This window comes from Lygodium microphyllum, chromosome 11, assembly GCF_053477565.2.
Source record: "Lygodium microphyllum isolate KBCC chromosome 11, Lygodium_microphyllum_v1.1.10, whole genome shotgun sequence".
NCBI lineage: Eukaryota > Viridiplantae > Streptophyta > Polypodiopsida > Schizaeales > Lygodiaceae > Lygodium > Lygodium microphyllum.
Window position 1 is genome coordinate 152,435,554 of NC_141145.1, and position 22,441 is coordinate 152,457,994.

General features: G+C 41.4%; 1 protein-coding gene across 1 annotated transcript in view; it reads right to left on the minus strand.

The window, feature by feature from the left end:
• Positions 1-22,441, minus strand: part of LOC148029538 (elongation factor G-1, mitochondrial-like) — an 80,867-nt gene that overhangs the window by 8,482 nt on the left and 49,944 nt on the right. The window contains exons 18-19 of the mRNA XM_087688394.1: positions 9,368-9,428; positions 2,279-2,332 (exon numbers count right to left, since the gene is read on the minus strand). Of these exons, the coding sequence (XP_087544520.1) occupies positions 2,279-2,332; positions 9,368-9,428 (115 nt within the window). The remainder of the gene's footprint in view (positions 1-2,278; positions 2,333-9,367; positions 9,429-22,441) is intronic.

Genomic DNA, 22,441 nt, shown 5'->3' on the forward strand with positions numbered 1-22,441 from the left:
ACAACAATCAGCAAATAAACATAAAGTAAAATGCATAATTTACCATAATAATCTTGGATAGTAGACACCTTGTTGGCCCCAAAACTAGCACCCCTTTTGGTATATTTCTTTAACTTCAATTGCCCATGGATGTATTACAACCTGAGTTTCCATGATCTCCTTTGCTGATCCAAAAGCCCCTTGTTAATCCAACAATCAACAAATAAATTGGGTAATTTGCCCCTTGATTTTCACCTAGGACTTGCTCTAACTAGACCCCAACTAACTAAATACTACTCCAAATTTACAATGGATGGCTGGGCATCTGAAATCCCTAACAAAACAACAAGTTGTAGGTGTTGATTTGTGTGTACGATGCCTTATCTTGTTGGCACATGTCCCAAGGTGGTTGCGAAACCCTAATTTTTACAAAAATTTAGGGTTTACAACAGAGATGCCTCTAATACTTAGCCAAATTTAATATCTGCTCAAAATGGCTGAGAAATGCTAAATATCTTTTAATAACAGGTTGAAAAAGATGAGAGAAAGCCAAGATGACTTGCAAAACCCTAGTTTCTACAAAAAATTAGGATTTACAAGGCAGTAGAGATCCCTCTACTGTCTATGCCAAATTTAACATTTGCTCAAAATGATTGAGAAATGCTGAGGTCTTCTGAGAATGGGTTGGAGAAGGTGAGAGAAAGCCAAGATGAGAGAAAAATCTAATTTTCATTACAAGAAAACCCTAAAATCTGCTTCAGCCTGCATTTAATGCAACCTACTACCAAGCACCTCCAAAATGCTATCACCTAATCAGCAATGCTGTTGCCAGTCCTTGGAAAGTATCCCCTTGTTGTCCCCTATCTGCTAAGGCCCCCAAAGGCTGGCTTTGTGTAGCAAATTGCTGTTTTGTGATTAGAAAATGGACCAGCAGTTCCCACCCTCTCTATCTCCCAAGCTCTAAACTGATTGAATAGCTGAGACCTAGCTACCAAAAACGTTTTCTCAATTTGCATGGGCAATTTTGCCAAGTGGCAACCTTCTAAACCCATTTTTTAATATTATCTAATTATTTAATTAAATTTCAAAATTGAATAGTTCTAAAATTTAATTTCAACCCTTCTAATCCTGCCCAAAATTAAATGTGCTCATCCATAATTGAATTGGCTAGGCCATTTGCAACTTAGAGTGGTCCCCAATCCCTATTGATCCTTCAACTACTATTAATGCTAGTCCCTAGTGTCATCACTGACACTTCTTGGCCAAACAACTGTTTCGAGGTCAAACCTAACACCAATTGAACACCAAAACCCAAGTTGGCATAACTTATCATAACTTTTGCCTTTGACAGCCTTGAATCCTCAAGATTCTTGGCTTGTTATCATGAAATAGCTGCCATGTGCATCATTGCTAAACGACCTTGCACATTTGATTAATATCTTAATCAAACGTTATTGGCAAGATTAGAGCATCTCAAAATTTCACATCCCTATGACAAAGAGAGAGGATGTGGGAAGCAAATCTTTTGATGGATGAGCCTGGAAGTGCACACTCTAATACAACACAAAAACTAGGTTAAGCAGAGAGAGAGAGAGAGAGAGAGAGAGAGAGAGAGAGATGACAAAACTGAAATGTAATTAATGTTGTGATATCCAATGTTATGATTAATTGATGGAACTTTTTAAACGGCTGTCATTGAGAACCATTCTATGAAGTCCCCACTATCATGTATTCTGTTAGGCTGTCCTGTCAACAGCAGCTATGCACACAAACCCAGGCAGCAATTCCCTTACGCTGATGGAAAAATAAAGATAGTTCACTTTGTATCCCTGCCAGAAAAGGGTTTTCATAGGATCTCTCAAAGCAACAATCTCAAGCTAACAAACAGCAGATGCCAGCCTATAATTAGTCGACTAACCATTGATACCCTTTGGATCACAAAAAAACAGCTAGCACCACAAGTGAGCCCAGTTCTGACCAAGGTAACCAAACTGTCTATGACCTGAAGATAACTGGCTATTTTGATGTGCACTACTACACTGATCAAGTCATAAAGACTACAGAAATGGGGAAGAGCCCTACCAACATAAATATAGGACATCATGATAAGTCACATGTTTCTCATAAGTGTTTTCTCCAAAGGAGGAATCAATCAATTGATTCAAATCAAAACGAAAAGCATGCACATTTCACCTCATTAAACAGCAAACATTTTCTCATACTGAATTTTGAAATAGAATTATATTTTCACCAAGACTTTGAAACCTCAAAGCATTTGCTGTAGAAACTAAAATAAAACCTGTGTCATGGATCTAAGGGCAGTTGAATAGCCAAACATATTGTTCAATGGAACCTGCATAAATAAAATAAAATCAGTCTCACTCACTCACACACACACACACACACGCACACACACACACTCTCTCTCTGTGTCTCTGTCTCTGTCTCTGTCTCTCTCTCCTCCCCCCCCCCCCCCCCCAAATATATGTGCATGCGACGGGATGTTATACTGGCTTCACTAGAGCTCGCATAACTTGGGATGCTGGGATGAGTGACAGAAGCATGAATGGGTGTGTGCAGACTGCAGTTGCAGGCGTGAATGCATCAAATGCAGCCCTGTATACAGACAGGAAGGCAGGATTGAAGACAGATGTGAGCTTTGAGTACAGGCATGAGTACAGTCTTTACTGCAAGTGTGAATGTAGTTCTGAGTGCAGATGTGAATGTGATTGTGTGCTCTGATTACACATACACACAGTTCTAAACCACTGAATGTAATTAGTGCTTGCAGTGGTGGATGCAGCGAATGCAATAGTGTTTGCAGCGGTAAATAGTAAAGGCACACATGAACCCTGCTAAGATAGTGAAACAGTAAACAGAAAACAAAATGCACTATGATTTTTGGGAATAAGCCAGAGGAGCAGGCATCAGCTCACTCCTACCAATAGAAACAGACGAACTGGAAAGGAACCAAATCCCAAGCTTCCGTATGCCCAGTAAAGACCCAAGTTTCGAATTCATGTACACATGAAGTAGGGGATGGGCCTCCTCCTCATCATTGCGCCTTATCACTTTTACCTTCACTTTGTTGGTTGTGATCAGTCCATACTGTGGTCACAGTCATCTTCTCTCCAGCCATCCCATCTTCTCTCTCCTTTCAGTCAGACATCTCTCCAATTCTCTGTCCAGCACCTCAGTGACACTGTTCAGCCATGTGCAGCAGCTGTCATTATACTCAATCTTCTAGTTCAGACCAATTTTGTTCCTTCATCTTTACTGTGTTGATGTTCATTCTTTTCTTTCTGGTTGATTGTCTTGCTTCCACCTCACATGTATCCTCCAAGTGTGCATCGAGAGATTTCCTACAGCCTACTGTGTTTCCCCACTCCTTACTGCATTTTCCCTCCCTCCTACCCTCTTCTTCACATGATAGTGCTTGTTTAACTGGAGGCTTCACTGTGGACACCACTGACAGGTCATTTGCAGTTTACCTTTTCCTCAAACGCAACCCTTTTTTCCTTGCAGATTTGAAGGACAAACATGTCAGACGACAATGATAACAGTCCTTGCCTTGGGACCAAGGCAGTTAACTCCAAAGACTGTAAGGATCATTGCTAAGACCACTGAGATCTGGAGTTCTCTGCCCCTTCTTCCCCCGTGAGAGGGTGGTTCCTAAAATCGTGAGGAGCTGGTTCAGGGTTTTCTGTACTCACAGGACATGCTTCATACTGTGGCTTCTTCCCCCCTTCCCCAAGGACCCTTCCTTCCTATTAGCCTGCCCATCCATGCCCTTTGGTCCCAATGAACATCCTTGGCAGGCAGGAGTGCTCTTTCCCACCTTCAATAGCTCCTCGCTATGATCTTCGAATTGGTCCAGTGATTTGGCTCCACCATTCCAATTGGATACCATTTGTGTGTCCCACTTGAGGGCTCTCACTCCCATTGGCATGTTCTTGGCAGCTATTTCTTCAAGTTTTCATATGGAGAGGGGGTCATACTACTAGGCTGGATCTTTTCTTCAATTGACAACATTGACATCTTCAGGTCTTCCATCGGCTCTTGTACTCCTTGACGTCCATTATAGGCCTTGGAACTTCCTTCGAAGGTTATCTGCAGCGTTCAAGTTACCTCCTCTGCATGTTCCTCCCCTTTGGTGTTCCTTTCTCTGTGCTCCTTTGGCCTTCAGCAACATGCAGGATCTGAGAGGGGGTGTTAGCAGACATTCTATTTCTTGTCTTTCCCTGTGTCAGTCCTGTAGTTGTCAGCCTCCACTAGAGATTGGCAAGGACATTCAGAGCTCTGGTACTCACTCCATCTGTCAGACTTGGTCTATTACAGCAGTCTTTATCACCAGCACATCAGGTGGATGTATCCTATGTTTGGCCCCTCAGCTCTGCCTATTGCTGTCTTAACCCATTTTCCTTAGGTGGCCTTTTATGGGCTATTTTCCCATTTTTGCAGAGAGTCACCTGTTTCCTTAGGGGCACGTGGCCAGATCTGTGAGCATGCCCTATGATTGTGATCAGTCCATACTGCTGTCACAGTCATCCTCCCTCTGATCATCATGTTCTCTCCCTCCTTCCCTCAATCGTTTCTCTCTTCTGATCACAGTCCCCCTTCTCTTCAGCTTACAACCATGGGCTTGTCAGCAGCAGCGACTGATTTTGCATGCAAAGAACGATAAGGCAAGAACGCACATTTGCGCGCCCCCCCAAGTCAACCAGCAGGGATCAGGCTGCTCATTCCTGATCATGATGAGTTTTGGGATGAGGAGTTGCAGATAGCATGATTGTCTCTTAGACAAGCATGTGGCGACCTCAGAGCTTTCTGGTGGCCATAAAGATATTTTGCTAAGCTTCAAATGCCCTCATTAATTTTGGCATAGGAAACTTCTCTGTTGGGTATGCAATATGCAGCAGCCTGCTGCCTTATGGGAATACACATTAGTTCAAAGCAGCAACTCTTTTCCCTCTTTGACTGAGCATTCGACAATTATATAGCACAAAACTTTCCTCTTTTGGCAAACATATGGTTGTCACTTCATGCTGGCCTTTATCTAAGTCCTTGGAGATTTGACAAGTTTTGGACCTTATTCCGAACTTTATCAGAGCAAGAGACAATGGTAGCCCACAATGTTTTCATTCACCAAAAAATGAGAGGCAAGAAGGGATTATCGAAGGAAATTGTCATACTAGAGTTTCACTTCTCAAGCTTACTCTTGCAGGCCTCCTACCAGGTAAGAAGTAACAGCTTTGGAGATTGGAGGACACATGACAACAGTTTTGCAATCCCAAGCAACCGAGCATCGAACATGGCTTGAGAGTTAGGAAGGGACCTTGAGGTCAAGTTACAGCTGCTATCATCAGGACTTGGAGATCATTGATTGAAAGAGGGTGCAATAGCCCATTCCCTTCAACAATCAGATCAGCTCACAGATTAGGCACATATAACAGACGATCTTAGGACAAAAGTGAACTCCAAGCCCATACTTTCTGGCACACCCATTCCGGCTCATAACAGATATTGCCTGGGATATCCATTTCTAGGCAAACGATTATCCAGGTTGATCACTGATCTATGGTTGTTAAAGACCACACCCCACCTCCCAAGTGCTCAACTGCACCACCCGAAGATCTATGCAATCATATGCCCTGGAACTTTTATAAATGATTAAAGTGAAATCATCACTTCTGCACAGAAAAGTTCCACCAGACAGACTCCAATATTTTGAAGGTTCCTTCATATTCATTTTGCATAACTGATACTGATAGCAATATCAAAAATCAATGCAAAGCATAGGTGAGATGCATGATTATGGGCAAACATAGTAAGCTCATAATGCAAATCATAGTACTGGCAACACAATGCTTCGGCTGGCGATAAATCTTGAAATGAAAATAACGAACACCCCTCTTTTTGTACAGAGGGGGGAAAAAGGAGCAGCATGCTCATGCAGTGGACAGAACAAACACAAAATTTGCAAGCAAGAGTCACTAGAGTCCTGGCACAGAAAAACTAGAAATGTCTCAAATTTCAACAGTGAATAATAGCTTTAGGATTCAAATGCCCAGCACGTTGAGGCTTGTTCTTCCAATTGTAGGAATACAAACAGGAAATGTGCTCAAATTGCTGTAGGAAGATTGTATCAAGTAGACATTGCTTGATATGTATACTTTTCTTTTCTTCCTTGCATTAAAAACGTTTGATGTTCTGCACTCACATCCTCACTTAGAAAACAAAGGAACTATACCATACATTTCTGTACTCTGCCTCAATCATAACAAAACCATCAAGGAGTCACACTTCACATCTCACAAACAAATAAACATGAAGTATCAAAATGAACTCTGCCCAAAGATCGGATATTAGCTCACCTTGTCTAACAAGAAGGACAACAAAATCATCGATTGAGTCACATTCCACCTCTCACCAAACAAATGACCCGCACTTCTTGGGCACAAGTAGCCCCTTAATTGTACAAAAAATCAAGGCTTAGTATTAGTCTTCAATGTCTTGCATATGGGCCACAATAGTTTGAGAAAGGGCTCCCCCTCAGATCAAGTGCAAATATATGCCTTCAGCTGCTACACGGAGTACTTACATCTTTAGTAATTGGGCATGGATCTTGGGGTGGCTGTCAAAACCCTGATTTCTATTGTAAAATAGGGTTTCAGCTTCAATTGCCCTTCACCACAAGCTGGAAAAGGCTGAAAACTATTGATGGATTGTCAAATAACAAGAGAGAAATTTCTCAATTTTGTCACTGGAAAGTGCTTAGATCAGTTGCTGCCCTGATCTGGCACAGTAAAAGTGTTGTTGCCAACAGACCCAATGGCTCCAGAAGGCTGTCGCCAGCCCAGGAATGCAATTGCCAAGTAATGATCACTCCCTCGCAGCAGTCGCCTACTGTGGATGACCCTCTGGCTGGCTGGAAATCGTGTTTTCCTGCTGGCACCTACTGTTGCAGCACACTCTCCTCTCTCTCTCTCTTTTTTTTTTGTAAACCCTCTCTCTCTCTCTCTCTCTCTCTCTCTCTCTCTCTCTCAGCTCCGCAATTACACCAACTTGCTGGTATGACCCTTAGCCAGTCCTAACAGCCCTCTCTTAGCCTTGAGGCTTGTATGAGAAATTTTGACAAGTGACTGCTTGTTTTGCCACTTGCAGCTTTCCAAGTGTAAGTTGCTAATGATGCATGTGTAGCTCCAAAATGTATCATTCACCATGGTTGTATTGTGTATGTTGCTGGAAATAGAGGAAAGCAGCAGCAAAAGTGGGGAAAACTAACTTGAATCAATGTGGACAGCGAAGAATAAAGAGAGGAGAAGGCCTGCTTGTCAAGAACACTGAAAGAGCTGAAAACTTGAGGAAAAAGAGCTACAAATAGTGTGGACAAGTGAAACCCATCTTCCTTCTCGGATAGAGTGGTAAAACCTAATCAACAACTTAATTACAACAATTAATAATTGAGCATAAACCGAGATGCATACATTACCTTAACAATCTTGGACAATAGACCCTTGTTGGCCCCAAAACCGGCATCCCTTTCGGTATTTCTTTAACTTCAATTGCAAATGGATTAATTACAAGTCAAGATTCTCCAATCTCCTTGGCTAATCCAAAAGCCCCTTGTTGTAAAAACAATCAGCAAGCAATTTGGGCCAATTGGCCCTTGATTTTTACCCAACACTTGCACAAATGGAACCACCAACAGGCCAAATGCTGCCCCAATCCATAATGGATGGGCTGGCATCTAAAATCCCTATCAATACAACAAATTGCAAGTACTGAATTCAGTGTACAATGCCTTATCCTCTTGGCACGGGTCCCGAGGTATTTGCTAAACCTTAATTTCTTCAAAAACTTGGGGTTTACAACAAAAATCCTCCTACTATCTACCAAATCTGGCTGAGATCTACTGAGAATTTCTGAGAATTTTTGAGAATTGATTGGAGAAGGTGAGAGAAAGCCAATATGAGAGAGAAATCTAATTTTCTTTGCCAAAAAAATCCTAAAATCTACCTGCTCCCTGCTCCCTGCTCCCTGCTCCAACCTGCATTTAATGCAGTCACCTATTGCCAAGCGCCTCCAAAATACTTCACCTAATCAGCAATGCTACTGCCAACCCCTAGAAGGTGTCTTCGTGCTGTCCCCAACCTCCTGAGGCCCCTAGATGGCTGTTTTCTACAGCACATTGTTGTTCTTTGATTTGAAAAAGCACCAACAGCTCTCTCTCTCTCTCTCTCTCTCTCTCTCTCTCTCTCTCTCTCTTCAAGGCTATAAAATCACTAAATGGTTGAGACCAAACCCCCAAAATTTTTTCTCAATTTGCATGGGCATTTTTGCCAAAAGTGGCTGCCTTTTAAACCCATTTTTCAGCATTATCCAACTATTTAATTAATTTTCAAAATATAAATAATCTTGAAAATTAATTTCATCCCTTCTAACCCCGCCCAAAATTAAATGTTCCCATCCATAATTAAATTGGCTAGGCCATGTGCAACTTGGAGAGGTCCCCAACCTCTGTTGACCCTTAGATTGACATTAACTAATTAATTAATGCTAGTCCCTAGTGTCACCACTAACACTTATTGGCCAAACAACTAACCTAGGGTCAAAACTTACACCAACTGACCCCAAAGCCCAAATGGCATAATTTATCACAACTTTTACCTTTGACACCCATTGGAAATCAGAAATGAAAGCAAAGCAGACAACGTTTGGAAATTTCCCTGGTATCAGAACAATCTCAGAGCAAGTGACGCACTTTTTCTAAACAACAAGCACTCCTAATATCTTCTCAACTTAATGAACCTATGAACACACACACATGCAACCACACACACCAAAACTGTAGAGTATATGCACACAAAGCAACCATGAAAAAGTGTTTAAACCATACAAACTCCACTATTATCTAATGTTGACAAATCCTCGTTTAGTGTTAGGGTTAGTTATGCAACAGTGATGTAAAAGATAAAAACAGTGATACCTGAGAGAATATAGCTGTTACTAGTATTTGGGCCAGCAAATAGGACTTAACAAGAAATGCAAAATCACAAATTTGAAGTACACCTCTTTCCAAGGACACTCTGGGTTAGATTAGCCAGAAAATAATGCACAAAATACTGCTTGTGTTTATAGAAAATCATCAGCAGCTATCAATGCAGGATAGTGTCCTGATTTATCACAACTCAATATCAAGTACTTCAGCATTTATATCAAAGCGACAAAGAAGTCGAATGATGTGTGTTTAAGCTTGAAACATTGGGGCAATTAGTGCATCAATAATAAGCACAACTGTATAGCAAAAATGTTTTTCCATCCTCCCTCCCTCCCTGTTTTAGTTCTCACATTCCAAAAGTCAAAGAGTTTGTCAAAGGAAGCTTACGTGAGCTGTAATCACACAATCATCTCCCTCTTGCCCACTCCCAATGATGATTCCTTTACGTCTGCCATCACCAAGATGCAACAACATATCCGTGCCAATCAGAACTGACTAAAACTGACTTTCAAGGGGACCTAGTGTTCCACCCATAACTTTTAGATCAAACTAGCATCCATATAAACAAGGATTAGATTCTGAAAGATGGCCATGGCATCCTACTTAACCTGAACAGGTGTAGAACGTTCATACAAACATGATTTTAGATTTGGAAATGGTGAAATGGGTATAGCATCCTACATTTGCGAAGAAGTACAACAATGCACATGAAGAAATGTGAAAAGGCAAACCTGAATAAGATATACACATTCAATACTGGAAAATAAGGGGAGACTTTGTTTTGCATCATATGCACATCATCCAGTTATAATTATGCTCCAATATTCAGCACGATTTCTTGTGCAACAGGCTTGCTATTTTTAATCTCAGATGGCCCATGATTCTGACGAGAGAACTTTGGCTCTTACAAAAAATTTAAGGCCACACAAGGCCAAAAAGAGGGTGAGAACCACAACAGTTCTAAAGAGTAGCTACGAAAGTAGCACACCCATCTAAGGCCCACATCCTGCAATGCTTTTATTGTTTATAACAATTGTATCTCACAGGCGACAAAATGTAGGCACATCGAAAATGTGGTTCAACACTCGCCATCTTTTCAGCAACCACTTGCACAGTAAAAATGGTTAACAAGTTTGTCCAGAAAAAGCTGAGAACAGATGATCCCCATACAGTATTTTGTCAGTTTCTGTTGAAGCTGTAAAAGAATCAAATGTACCTGCTCAGCAGCTAGCACTGCTGAATACTCACAACCCCCTGCTTTTTTGAAGAAAATTTTCAAGCTTAGTCTCACTGACATTCAAAATTCAAATACCACATAGCTGTGATGCACAGTAAACTCATATCTAAGCTACTACCCTTGTACTAGCCAGTCTTGCACCAAAGAGTTCCATGGAAACTGTTGTGACTCCATCAACCACTACCAAACAGTAAATCAGGTTCACCTAAAAGAAACAGCAAAGGTTCCAAACTTGAAACTCACAGTTCAAGCCCACCTCTTACATTTGCAAAATAGTGGGATAATATATGAGGACAGCCTGAAACTTGGCAGAAATTCTCACGACAGAGCTTTTCCTTGGCAAAGCGAAACCGGCCTTCCTTCCCGGAAAGAGTGGTAATTCCCTGATTAAGCACTTAAGTATTGCAATCAGCAAATCAAGATAACTTAAAATGCACAGTTTATCTTAATAACCTCGGACATTGGACACCCTATTGGCCAGAAAACTGGCATCCATTTCAGTATTTCTTTAACTTGAATGCTAGTCGAATGAGTACAAGCTGAGATTAACAATCTCCTTTGCTGTTCCAAAAACCTCTTTGCTGTAGCAACAATCAGCAATCAATTCAAGCCAATTACACCTTGATTTTCACCCAAGACTTGCATGAATAACAATAACACAAAATTTAGGTGTTGAATTCAATATACAATGCCTTCACCAATTGGCACAGGCCTGGAGGTATCCACAACTAGCGGAGTGGAAGTGCTACCTCCCCCTTGAGCATCAAGCAATACTCTAGACCCCTGCCTTGCTGAACCTGACAAAGTTAGCTCTAACTGAAAGGCATCTAGGTAAAGCTACAACAATTGAGGATGGTCTGCCAAGTCATCCTATTCCATCCATTTGGCATCCATTGGTGAATAATTTTAAAATTTTACCAAGTATCTCTTGGAAACTTTACCTTTGACCTTTCTTTCCTTATGTGCCAAAATCTCATCAACCTCCTCAACCTCAAGCTGAATTTCAGCAGAACATATCCTCTTGCACATCACCATGAAAGGACCTTAACAAATTGACATGAAAGGCATAATCGCCCTCTGCATATTGCAAAGCATGTTTGTGACGATCAGCTGCCCCTTGCTTTTAATGTGATCTCTGAAGTGCATATTTTATCTTTGCATAGGCTGCATCTAAGTTTTCCATATAGCAATCAACCTCAAAGATCTTATCCTTAGTTTGCAAAATAGGTGGTACCTTCTTGCCACCCTCAACCACCTCAAATGGAGCTTTGTCAATGGAACTATCCACTGTGTTGTAAGCAAACTCAACCAAGGGCAAATACTGTGTCTTGTGGTCTAAAACGTAGCACCTCAAAAGATCTAACATTGTGAAATTTGCTACCACTAACTTACCATCTGTCTCATTGAAAGTCATGTTCCTCCGTATGCAAGACACAGAGGTATTGATGCCACGGTTAAGACAGTGGAGCATTTCTTTTATTGACCAGCTTTGAGACATGATATATAATAGTTTGTTAAGATATGCATCGTATGCCAAAAGGTAAAGCCTGATAGGCAAAAGATGCCGGGTTTATTATAGCCCTTGCCTATTCTAGATAAGGCTTGGCAGAGCTTTGTAATGGACTTTATTTTTTAGCTTTCTAAGACTCCTACATGGAATGATAGGATGGACTATCATTTGCAAGTTTAGCAAACAAGCCCATTTCATTCCGGTGAGGAAGAAAATAGAGGCTGATCATAGAACACGATTGTTTTTGCAAGACATCTTGAAGTATCATGATGTGCCAGGGTTGATCGTTAGTGATTGCCAGATGACCAGCTTACTTTGAAAGGGATTGTTTGAGAATATGGGTATGACATTGAAATTCTAATCATTTTTCCATCTGCAGGATAACTCTAGGCCTTAATTGCTTTATGACACACAGTCATCCATGTATCATAGGAAATCCGTCTCTTAGCACAAAGTGTTCATATCTCTAGCCATTGCAAAGCTGATCATAAAAATTAGCAAAGACTAAATCAATAACATATTACTCATTCATGGAATCCAACTCAACGTGATAAACCATACCCATGGCTGAAATTTGTGGCTTGCATGATAGTGCACTAGCCACAATGTTCTTTTTATCATCAATATGTACAACCTAAAAATGAAACATAGAGAGAGCATTTTCCAATCTCATATGCTTCTCCGACAACTTTATCTACGTCAAAAAGTACTTTTAAGTTCAATGGTCAATCTGCACTGTAAAATCAACCCCTAACAAATAATGTTTCCATATAGACAATGCATGAATTACAACCAAGAGCTCTTTCTCATATACCTGCAAATTCTTTTCTACACTGGAGAATTCCGCTCTCAAAAGCCACAACTCGACCCTCCTACATAAGAACACTCCCAATGCTATTACCACATGCATTACATTGAACTATTAATGACTTTCTTAGATCGAGCAATACAAGCACAAGATCTAAAGTCATCTTTTCCTTCAACTATTCAAATGCCCAAATTTTCACTATTGACCATCTCTAAATGTCACATCCTTCTTCTACAAAGCATATAATGGAGATGCAATTTCAGCAAACCTACATACATACTTCTTATAGTAAGAACATAAACCTAAGAAGCTAAGGATCTCATGCACATTTCTCAAAACTCGCCATGATCGTATTACCTCAATCTTTACAAGGTCCATGCAAATAGCATCAATGGATACAATATGTCCCAAAAAGTGGATTTCATGCAAAAATAATTCACTTTTCTTGTCATTGATAACTATGGTCACGCAGTTCATTGAACACAATGTCCAATTGTCTTCTATGCTCTGGCTCATTCTTTGAATAGACAATCATGTAATGAAAGAAAGTACCCATAAATCCTCTATGTGGCCTAAAGATATGATCCATCACCTGATTAAAAGTAACAGAAGCATTCATAAATCCAAAAGGCATAACAAGAAACTCATACAACTCGAAAGATGTCTTGAAAGCTATCTTACGCACAAGAATCAGAAAGTAATTCTTTATCGTGATCTTCTTCAAAGCACGATAACCAATGCACATACGTCATGAACCATCCTTTCTTAGCACTAAAAGCACTAGAGAACCAAAAGGAGATGAGCTAGATTGAATCAACCCTTTTCCTAACAACACATTCACCTGACTTATAATCTACTCCAATTGGGCTGCACTGACTCTGTAGAGTGTTATGCATTGACATTCCATGCACATGCATGTGCAGTTCTCAATAGGAGCACCAAGGAGTCCATGTGGCAAGAGCGCACGAGCTGACATCAGCAGGACATATGGCTGGGCCGCAGGGGGAAGTCGGACGGCTACTGTAGGTCGGATTGCAACTGGTCAGACAGTTTTGTCCAGTCGGCTGCATTTAATGCAGCCAACTTGCATTATTCTGGGCATTCTTAGTGGCCTATTTATTTTCCCCAATTTCCACACCCTTTAAAAGTTATGCTCTCAATTTTCAGGCTGTAGATTGTGGAGACTACCCTCGAGGTTCACGAAGAGTGAGATCTTCAAGGTGGAGACATACGCAAACATTTTCTGTGCACCCGTGTATATATTTCCATCCTTATACAATATTCTTTACTGCAGATTCTCTCTCTCTCTCTCTCTCTCTCTCTCTCTCTCTCTCTCTTCCCTTTGATCACTCTTTGACTTGGTCATGCACTTCTCCATTGCTTCACTTTGACATGGTATCAGATCATTGAAGAACTAACCAAGGGTGGACCTACCACAAGAGGAGATTTCAATGCAACACTAGGCTGCGTTTTCAGCATTCAAGAGGGAGCAGGAGAGCTACGCTTCAAAACAAGGCTAAGGTGAGCGTAGGCTTGTTAGAAAGGAGAAGATTTGCTGAAGTTGTTTGCTGATTTTTGCTGTTAGAGAAAAAGAACACTGCATTTTCGGCCTTCAAGAGCAAATATTACCATTTCATCGCCTCTAGCAGGTGAAGAAGGCTAAGGACAAGTGGAAAGAGCCCTAGCAGACTACTTTCACATAGTCAAAGGGGCTTGCTTTTTGTGTTTTGTGCAAGCATTGCACGTGAAAATGTCTTCTGAGGCTAAGATAGAGTTTCACGCGATCATGGACCAGAAGGTGTCCGTCTTAGCGGCTCTTCCATCATATCAAAAGCTCAATGCTCAGAACTACTACATCTGGCAGGTCATGATGCTTGCCATTTTGGAGTCCTATGATTTGGCGGAGCTTGTTACGAAGGCTATTCATTGTCCTTCTTTGCAAGACGAGTCCAGACTCTCTTCTAATGATAAGGTAGAGTTGGCAATGGGTTAGGCACATTGTGACAAAATCAATGCTCGCATCCGCTTGTTTTTATTTCTCTCATATACTATAGTTGTTATCTCTAATATCGAGCATTTAACGGTGGCCAAGGAGAAATGGCTAGAGCTTGATCAAATGTACAATCATATCACCGTCATGAAATAAGTTTCTCTGGAATGGGAGGTGCAGATGGGAACCATGAGTGTCAAGAAGTCATCTTCTATGCAATAGCATATTAACAAGCTAAGGCAGCTTCGAATGCAAGTACAAAACGCAGGGAAGGTGATCACTTCTAAAGACATGGCAATAACTCTCCTTCCACAATTACCGCCCCGTTTCAATGGTTTTCATTCCGCCTTGATTGGTTCAAGGCAGTCGGAGAGTCTTCGATGGGAGCAGTTGGTTCCTATGGTCTTGGACCAAGATGAGTTGTTGAAAGGAACCAATGCTTCTAAATCGGAGGCCTTGGTTGGTCAATCCTCTCAGAAGAAGGGAAATGACCAAAATAAAAAGGAATACAAATCAAAGAAGCACAAGGAAAAGGAGTCTACTTGTCACATCTGTGGCAAGACAGATCACTAAAAAAAGAATTGCCCCAACAAGGAGAAGAAGGAGAAATATTCAAAGGATTCCGGAGCGGTAGCTACTCCCCCATCAATTGCTTTTCTCCATTTGGAGGTGGTTAAGGAATCGACCCTAACGAATTCTAATGCTCCGTTGATGGCCCCATTCACTTGAGAGCGAATTGATGGCAATGGTTGCTCACGGCACATGACCCCTTCTTTGCTAGGTGTTGCTCATTTGCAACCTTCACATAGCCAAAATATCATTGGTGATAGTTTTTCTATTCCTATTTAGGGATAGGGTGACATGCCTCTTATTCTAGATGGACGAGGTGGAGCCCATACATCTAAGTGGCTTTATGTGTTAGTCTTGGGATACCATCTACTTTCGATGCACAAGATTTGTGGCCTAACCTCTTGGTCGAATTTAATGAGAATTCTTTTCGGATTCTTGATCGTGGCTCAAGACATGTTCTTTCTTCAAGATATGAGAAGAATTGAGTCTATAAGCTGCAGTCTTCTTCTACCTTGACTTCTCTTCTTGTTACCTCTCAAACTCAATCCGAGCTTTCGCATGCTCGGTTTGGCCACCTCAACTATGATTACCTTCGAAAGGCGTCTATGGGACAGCTTGTTCGAGGTTTGCTGGATATTGTAGTGAGCTAGCAGCCTTGTGTATCGTGCATCTGTGGGAAGCAAACTCATGATGTTATACCTTGCTAGGCTTCTAGGCGGTCTTCAACACCCTTGGAGCTTGTTTCTACTGATCCTTGTGGACCGATGATGATAGAGTCTCTCCAAGGAGCTTCTATTTCATGCTAATTACGGATGATTACAGCAAGATGACATGGGCTTATTTTTTAAAGCTGAAATCAAAGGCTTTCTCTCATTTTACCAATTGGTTGCTCTTTGAGGAGAACAGATCAGGCCGAAACTGAAGACCTTACGATCGGATAAGGGCGGAGAATTTGTTTTTAATGAGGTTGTTTGTTTTTCTACAGATCGTCGTGTTCACCAAGAGTTTGAGAATACAAACGCCCCTCAAGAGAATGGCATATTAGACTAGAAAAATCACTGTGTTTCGGAATGGCTCATACTATCATGGAGCATCGTCAAGCACCCCAGTATCTATGAACTCAGGTTGTGTCCATTGCTATTCACATTCTTAATCAATCCCCTACTTCCACTATTGTTGGTATGACTCCTTATAAGGCCTACTTTGGTCTAAGCCAGTTGTTTCTTATTTCAAGATTTTTGGATGTGATGCCTATATTCACATCTTGAAAACACAACATGACAAATTTGAAGCACCTTTCAAAAGATAGGTGTTTGTGGGCTACAGCTCACAATCTCAAGGCTACCGATTGAAACCAACCTTCCTTCTCGAATAGGGTGGTTTAACCTGATTAAGCACTTAATTATAGCAATTAGCAAATGAACATAAACTGAAATGCTCACTTTACCTTCATAAACTTGGACAATGGACACCCTGTTGGCCCCAAAACTGGCGCCCCTTTCAGTATTTCTTTAATTTCAATTGCTGATGGATAAATTACAAGTCGAGATTTCACGATCTCCTTGGCTGATTCAAAAGCCCCTTGCTGTTCCAATAATCAGCAAAGCATTCGCACAAATTACCCCTGGATTTTCACCCAGGACTTGCTCTAATGGAACCCCAACAGGTCAAATGTTGTACCAAATTCACAATAGATGGGCTAGCATCTGATGAAATCCTCACAATTCCATGAATTTCCAGTGCTGATTTTAGTGTACCATGCCTTTGACTAATGGCACGGGTCCCAAGGTGGCTGCTAAACCCTAATTACTGCTGTAATTTAGGGTTTACAGCAGTAAACTTTCTGCTGTCCACCAAATTTGACTGTACTCCCCCTTTTGAAGCTCTTGGTGCCATCAGATTTGTCATGAGAGCTACGAATCAAAAGATACATTTCAGCTTATTTTCTCTCTCTCTACAACATTCTCTCATCTCCTCCAGTCTATGCTCAAGCATTCTCACTAATTCTCAGCCATTGGTAGCAGAGTACAACCAAATTTGGTGGACAGCAAAGAGTTTACTGCTGTAAACCCTAAATTACAGCAGTAATTAGGGTTTAGCAGCCACCTTGGGTCTAACTTGGCACCAACTGACCATCAAAACCCAGTTGGCATAACTTAACACAACTTTTGCCTTTAACACCCACTGCATCCTTGGGGTCCTTGGCCTATTCCCATGAAATAACTGCCATGTGCATCACATGTGCTAAATAACCTTGCACATTTGATTAATAACTTAATCAAATGTTACTAGCAAGATTAAAGCATCTCAAAATTTAACGTCCCCGTGACAGACCTCCCCCTTGAAAACCTTGTAATCGTTCTCGATTGCACTGCATTGAGCCAAAGCAAAATTATATTGCACTGGAATTTCAATTTGGGATGACAATCACCACAACATTGGCCACTGTTGTCGAACCGTTGTATATGCGCAAAACTTATTGAAAATTTCCAGCCAAAAAAACAAAATAGAAAACTGAAAAACAGTCCAAAACTGTTGCTAGAAACCATTGGATGCATCCATAACTCATGCTTCTCAACTAGTCTAACTTCAAAACCACAGTAAAGCATATTCTCAGCATAAACCATGGCTGAAACTATCAATGGCATTCGTTTACATGCGGCTGTCCATGGAATCAGCTGTAAACCATTAAAAACTGAGCATGACCTGATCATGGACTGATATGAGAACTGATCACAAATGGCTGCAAATGTGACTCCAAACTAATCACAAGCTGATGGTAAAAAAACTGATCAGAAATTGATGCAAAAGCTGATGCAAAACTGATCCCAAAATGATCATAAACGGTTCTCAAAGTGATCAAAAACTTAGCTGAAACTAATCAGAAATTGATCTCAAAACCGAGGCAAAAACTCATGCTAAACTGGTCCAAAAACTCATGCATAAGTATAGTCTCAGAGCCGTGGTGACAACCATACTCATATACATGTATCTCATAGTGACTAGTACACCGAGTAGTGACCTCATGGCAGACATACTGTCAGCACAATACCTTGGATGCATGAATACATGCAAAATCCACTATATACGAGAGCTGTCCAAAACCGGTGGAGTGGAAGTGCTACCTCCCCCTTGAGCATCAGGCAATGCTCCGGACCCCCGCTCTGCTGAACCTTGGTAAGCCGATCCAAAGTCGGCTCTAACTGAAAGGCATCGAGCTAAAGTTGCAACAACTGAGGATGGTCTGCCAAGTCATCCTCTTCCATCCATTTTGCATCCATTAGTAAATAGTTTTGAAACTTCACCAAATATCTTCTAGAAACTTTACCTTTGACCTTCCTTTTCTTATGTGCCAAAATCTGCTCGAGTACCAAAATCTCATCTAGTTTCTCAACCTCTCGCTGAATTTCAGCAGATACGTCTTCTGGCACATCACCGCGAAAAGGTCTCAACAAACTGACATGAAAGGCATTGTGTATCCGCCAATGTGGAGGTAATTTCAACCGATATACAACATCGCTGATCTTTTTCAACACTTGAAAGGGTCCATAGTATCTCATGCTTAACTTCGAATACAACCTCTCTCTTCCCTTCATCTTTTTTAGCCTCGCCTTTTCGAAACGCAGCAATACATAATCGCCCTCTGCAAACTGCAAAGCACGTCTATGGCGATCAGCTGCCCGCTTTTCCTTGTCCTGTGATCTCTGAAGTGCATACTTTATCTTTGCATAGGCTGCATCCAAGCTTCCACAAAGCGATCAGCCTCAAAGATCTTATCCTTAGTGTACAAAATAGGTGGAACCTTCTTGCCATCCTCAACCACCTCAAATGGAGCCTTGCCAGTGGAACTATACACCATATTATTGTATGCAAACTCAACCAATGGCAAATACTACTCCCACTCTGTCTTGTGGTCTGAAACATAGCACCTCAATAGATCCAACACTGTGGCATTTTCTTCCTCAGACTGACCATCTGTCTACGGATGGAAGGATGATGAGAATTTCAGCGTGGTACCCATATTCTCGAACAACCCCTTCCAGAATAGACTGGTCATCCGAGGGTCTCGATCACTGATGATCGACTCAGGCATACCATGATACTTGAAAATGTGCTGCATAAATAATCATGCCATATGATCAACCTTTATCTTCTTCCTCACCGGAATAAAATGGGCTTGTTTGCTAAACCTGCAAATAATAGTCCATATCCCATCATTCCCAATAGGTGTCCTAGGAAGCTCAAAGATAAAGTCCATAGCAATGCTCTGCGAAGGCCTATCGGAAATAGGCAAGGGCTGCAACAAGCCCGGCATCTTTTGCCTATCATGCTTTACCTTCTCACATATGATGCATGCCCTAACAAACTACTCTACATCATGCCTCAAAGCTGGACAATAAAAGAAATGTTCCACTGCCTTGACTGTGGCATCAATACCTCTGTGTCTTGCATACGGAGGAGCATGACTTTCAATGATCACTCTAGGCCTCAACTGCTTTGTGACACACGGTCGTCCATGCATCAACAAAAATCCATCTCTTAGCATAAAATGCTCATGCCTTTGGCCATTGCAAAGCTGATCATAAACATTAGCAAAGTCCGAATCAGCAGCATATTGCTCTTTCATGGCATCCAACTCAATGTGATAAACCATAGTGACAGCTGAAATTTGTGGCTTACGTGACAATGCATCAGCCATAACATTCTTGTTACCCCCCCCAAAAGACCTGTTTGGTGATCGATTAATTAAGTGAACGGCTGTCATAATAGCCTCTGCCCAAAAACCATCGGGTAATGCAGCACGAGACAGCATCGTACGGAACTTATCTGATATGGTTCGATTCATACGCTCTGCAACTCCATTTTGGGGTGGATTATGAGGGGCAATGAGCTCCCTCTTTATCCCTTTGCTGTCACAAAATGCCTAAAAGGCCTTGGACACATATTCCCCACCATTGTCAGAGCGAAGACACTTAAGTGTCTTATCAACCTAATTTCCAGCCAATGCTAAGAAATTTTTAAACTTATCTAGCACTTCATCCTTGCTACAAATAGGATAAACCCATATCTTCCGTATAGCATCATAGACAAAGGTGACAAAATACTTCTTTCCCCCTAAAGATAATCCTGGCATCTGAGATACATCTGAATGTACTAACTCTAGAGGAGAAGATTTCAAAGAAAGAGACTTTTTGTGAGATGTCATTGCATGTTTACCATAAATACAATGATCACAATGCTCAAAATCAGCATAACGAAGACAAGGCAAGTAACCCAAACGAGAAAGCACTTTCATTCATGTTTGACTCATGTGTCCCGACCGGCCATGCCACAAAGAAACACTTGGCTGCTCGGTCACGGCAACAACATGGTCACGCACACTAGATACATGAAGTGGATACAAAGTATCACTCTTGCAACCTCTGGCAATCACTCTAGATCCCTTACAGAACTTCCATTTTCCATCACCAAAGGTGTTATGAAAACCATCATCATCTAGGCGCCCTGTGCTAATCAAGCTCTCCTTGAGCTGAGGTAGATGCCGTACATGCTGAAGTGTAAAGACAAAGCCATGCTGAAACTGTAACTGCACATTGCCAATACTTGCAATCTCACATGCATAGTTGTCCCCAAGATGGACAACACCATGTCGACTCCTTATATAGTCAGAGAACCACTCACGATGAGGGGTGATATGAAAGGAAGCACCTGAATCGAGAATCCAAGTATGCATGTCATCATCTGTATCTACAAGTAAAGCATGTGCACCAAAGTGTGAAGAGTATGTCACTCCCACTATCACTGTCATGAGTGACTACATTCACCTCTTCAATTTTTACAGTGCTCTTCTTAGGCTGATTGTCCTTCTTCTCTTTCTTGCTATCATCTGTCTTCTTGTCCTTTCCTTTCTCTTTCTTCCATTTGTAGCAATCACGTTTAAAGTGACCCTTCTTGCCACAATGATGATGGCATTCAACATCTTTGCCACGTGATTTACTACGTCCCTTGCTATCATATTTGCCTTTCTGCTGTGATCTGCCCCTAGTATGCAAAGCATTGGAAGACTCATTGAATGCATTGTTCTGCCGATTCCTTTTTTCCATAAGTAGAGCACTCTCTACATCAGCATACAAAAGGATCACATTAGAATTGCTCATAGCAGTCCTGAATGTATCCCAACTCTCTGGTAGAGTGCAAAGCAAGAAAGTAGCCTTAAATTCCTCATCAATCATGAACTTCAAGGCAACCAGCTCGCTGAAAATGGAGTTAAACTCACTCAAGTGAGCAAACATTGTTGTACCCTCTTTCATACGCAAATCCATAAGCTTTTTCAGCCAATACACTTTGCTTGCAGCACTCTTTTGTGCATACAACTCTTCTAGTCTAGTCCATATGCAGAATCCAAACCTTCAATGTTAAACAGCAAGGCATCAAAAATCGATAGCTCTATGGTTGAGCGTGCAAGCTCATTTAACTCATCCCATTCGTCCTGTTCTATATCTGCGGGCTTTGCCCCTTGTGTTTTGATCGCCTTTGTCTGCTTCTTTTGCAACAGGATATTGTAGCACCGCTTTTGCCAAACTGCAAAGTTATGTGCTCCTTCAAGTTTCTTTATGTGCATCAAATTATTGCTATACTTGCTGCCAGCCATAATTTTCAACCCAAATGTGACCAAAAAATCAACAAATGCAGGCCCAAATTGTCACCCAAGTGGTACAAACAAGCACCAACCAGCAATAAATGACCATGTAGAAGCACAAATTTCAGATCTGTAAATAAATTTTCAGAAGCACCAAACCATGTGCTACAGCATTCCACAACTAATTACAGCTATTCCAAGGGCATGTTCATCTGTTTTGATTAACACGAGAAGCCTAGTTTTTAAAGGCTAATCTCACACCCGATTGGGCTGACGATATTGTGCACATACTCGAGAAAGGTCTACTAGACCGACCAATTGAGAAGGCACAGCTTACCCGCCTCTTAATTACGACCAAGACATACCAATTGATCGTCGCTCAACTATATCAATTAGAACAACATGGTCTTCCCAGATGATGTGTGTGTGAACATGAAATTGAAGATGCCGATGCAAGCAGCTATGTTCCAATGGAGATCAGGTCCAAGATGTAGTGCTTCAGGTTGAAGCAATAGCCTAAGCTATTATGCATCCATGGGACCAGGTGAACTGTGAAATCTATATCCAAGGCAAGAACAGCAAGATCAAAGCAGCAAGATGTTGACGAGCCAACCGACAAGATCACCAAGGCAATAAATAGAAGCCCCTACCTTCTAATGTTGTTTGCATAAAATGGCAAGTATGAATGCAATGCACTAAGGGTTGG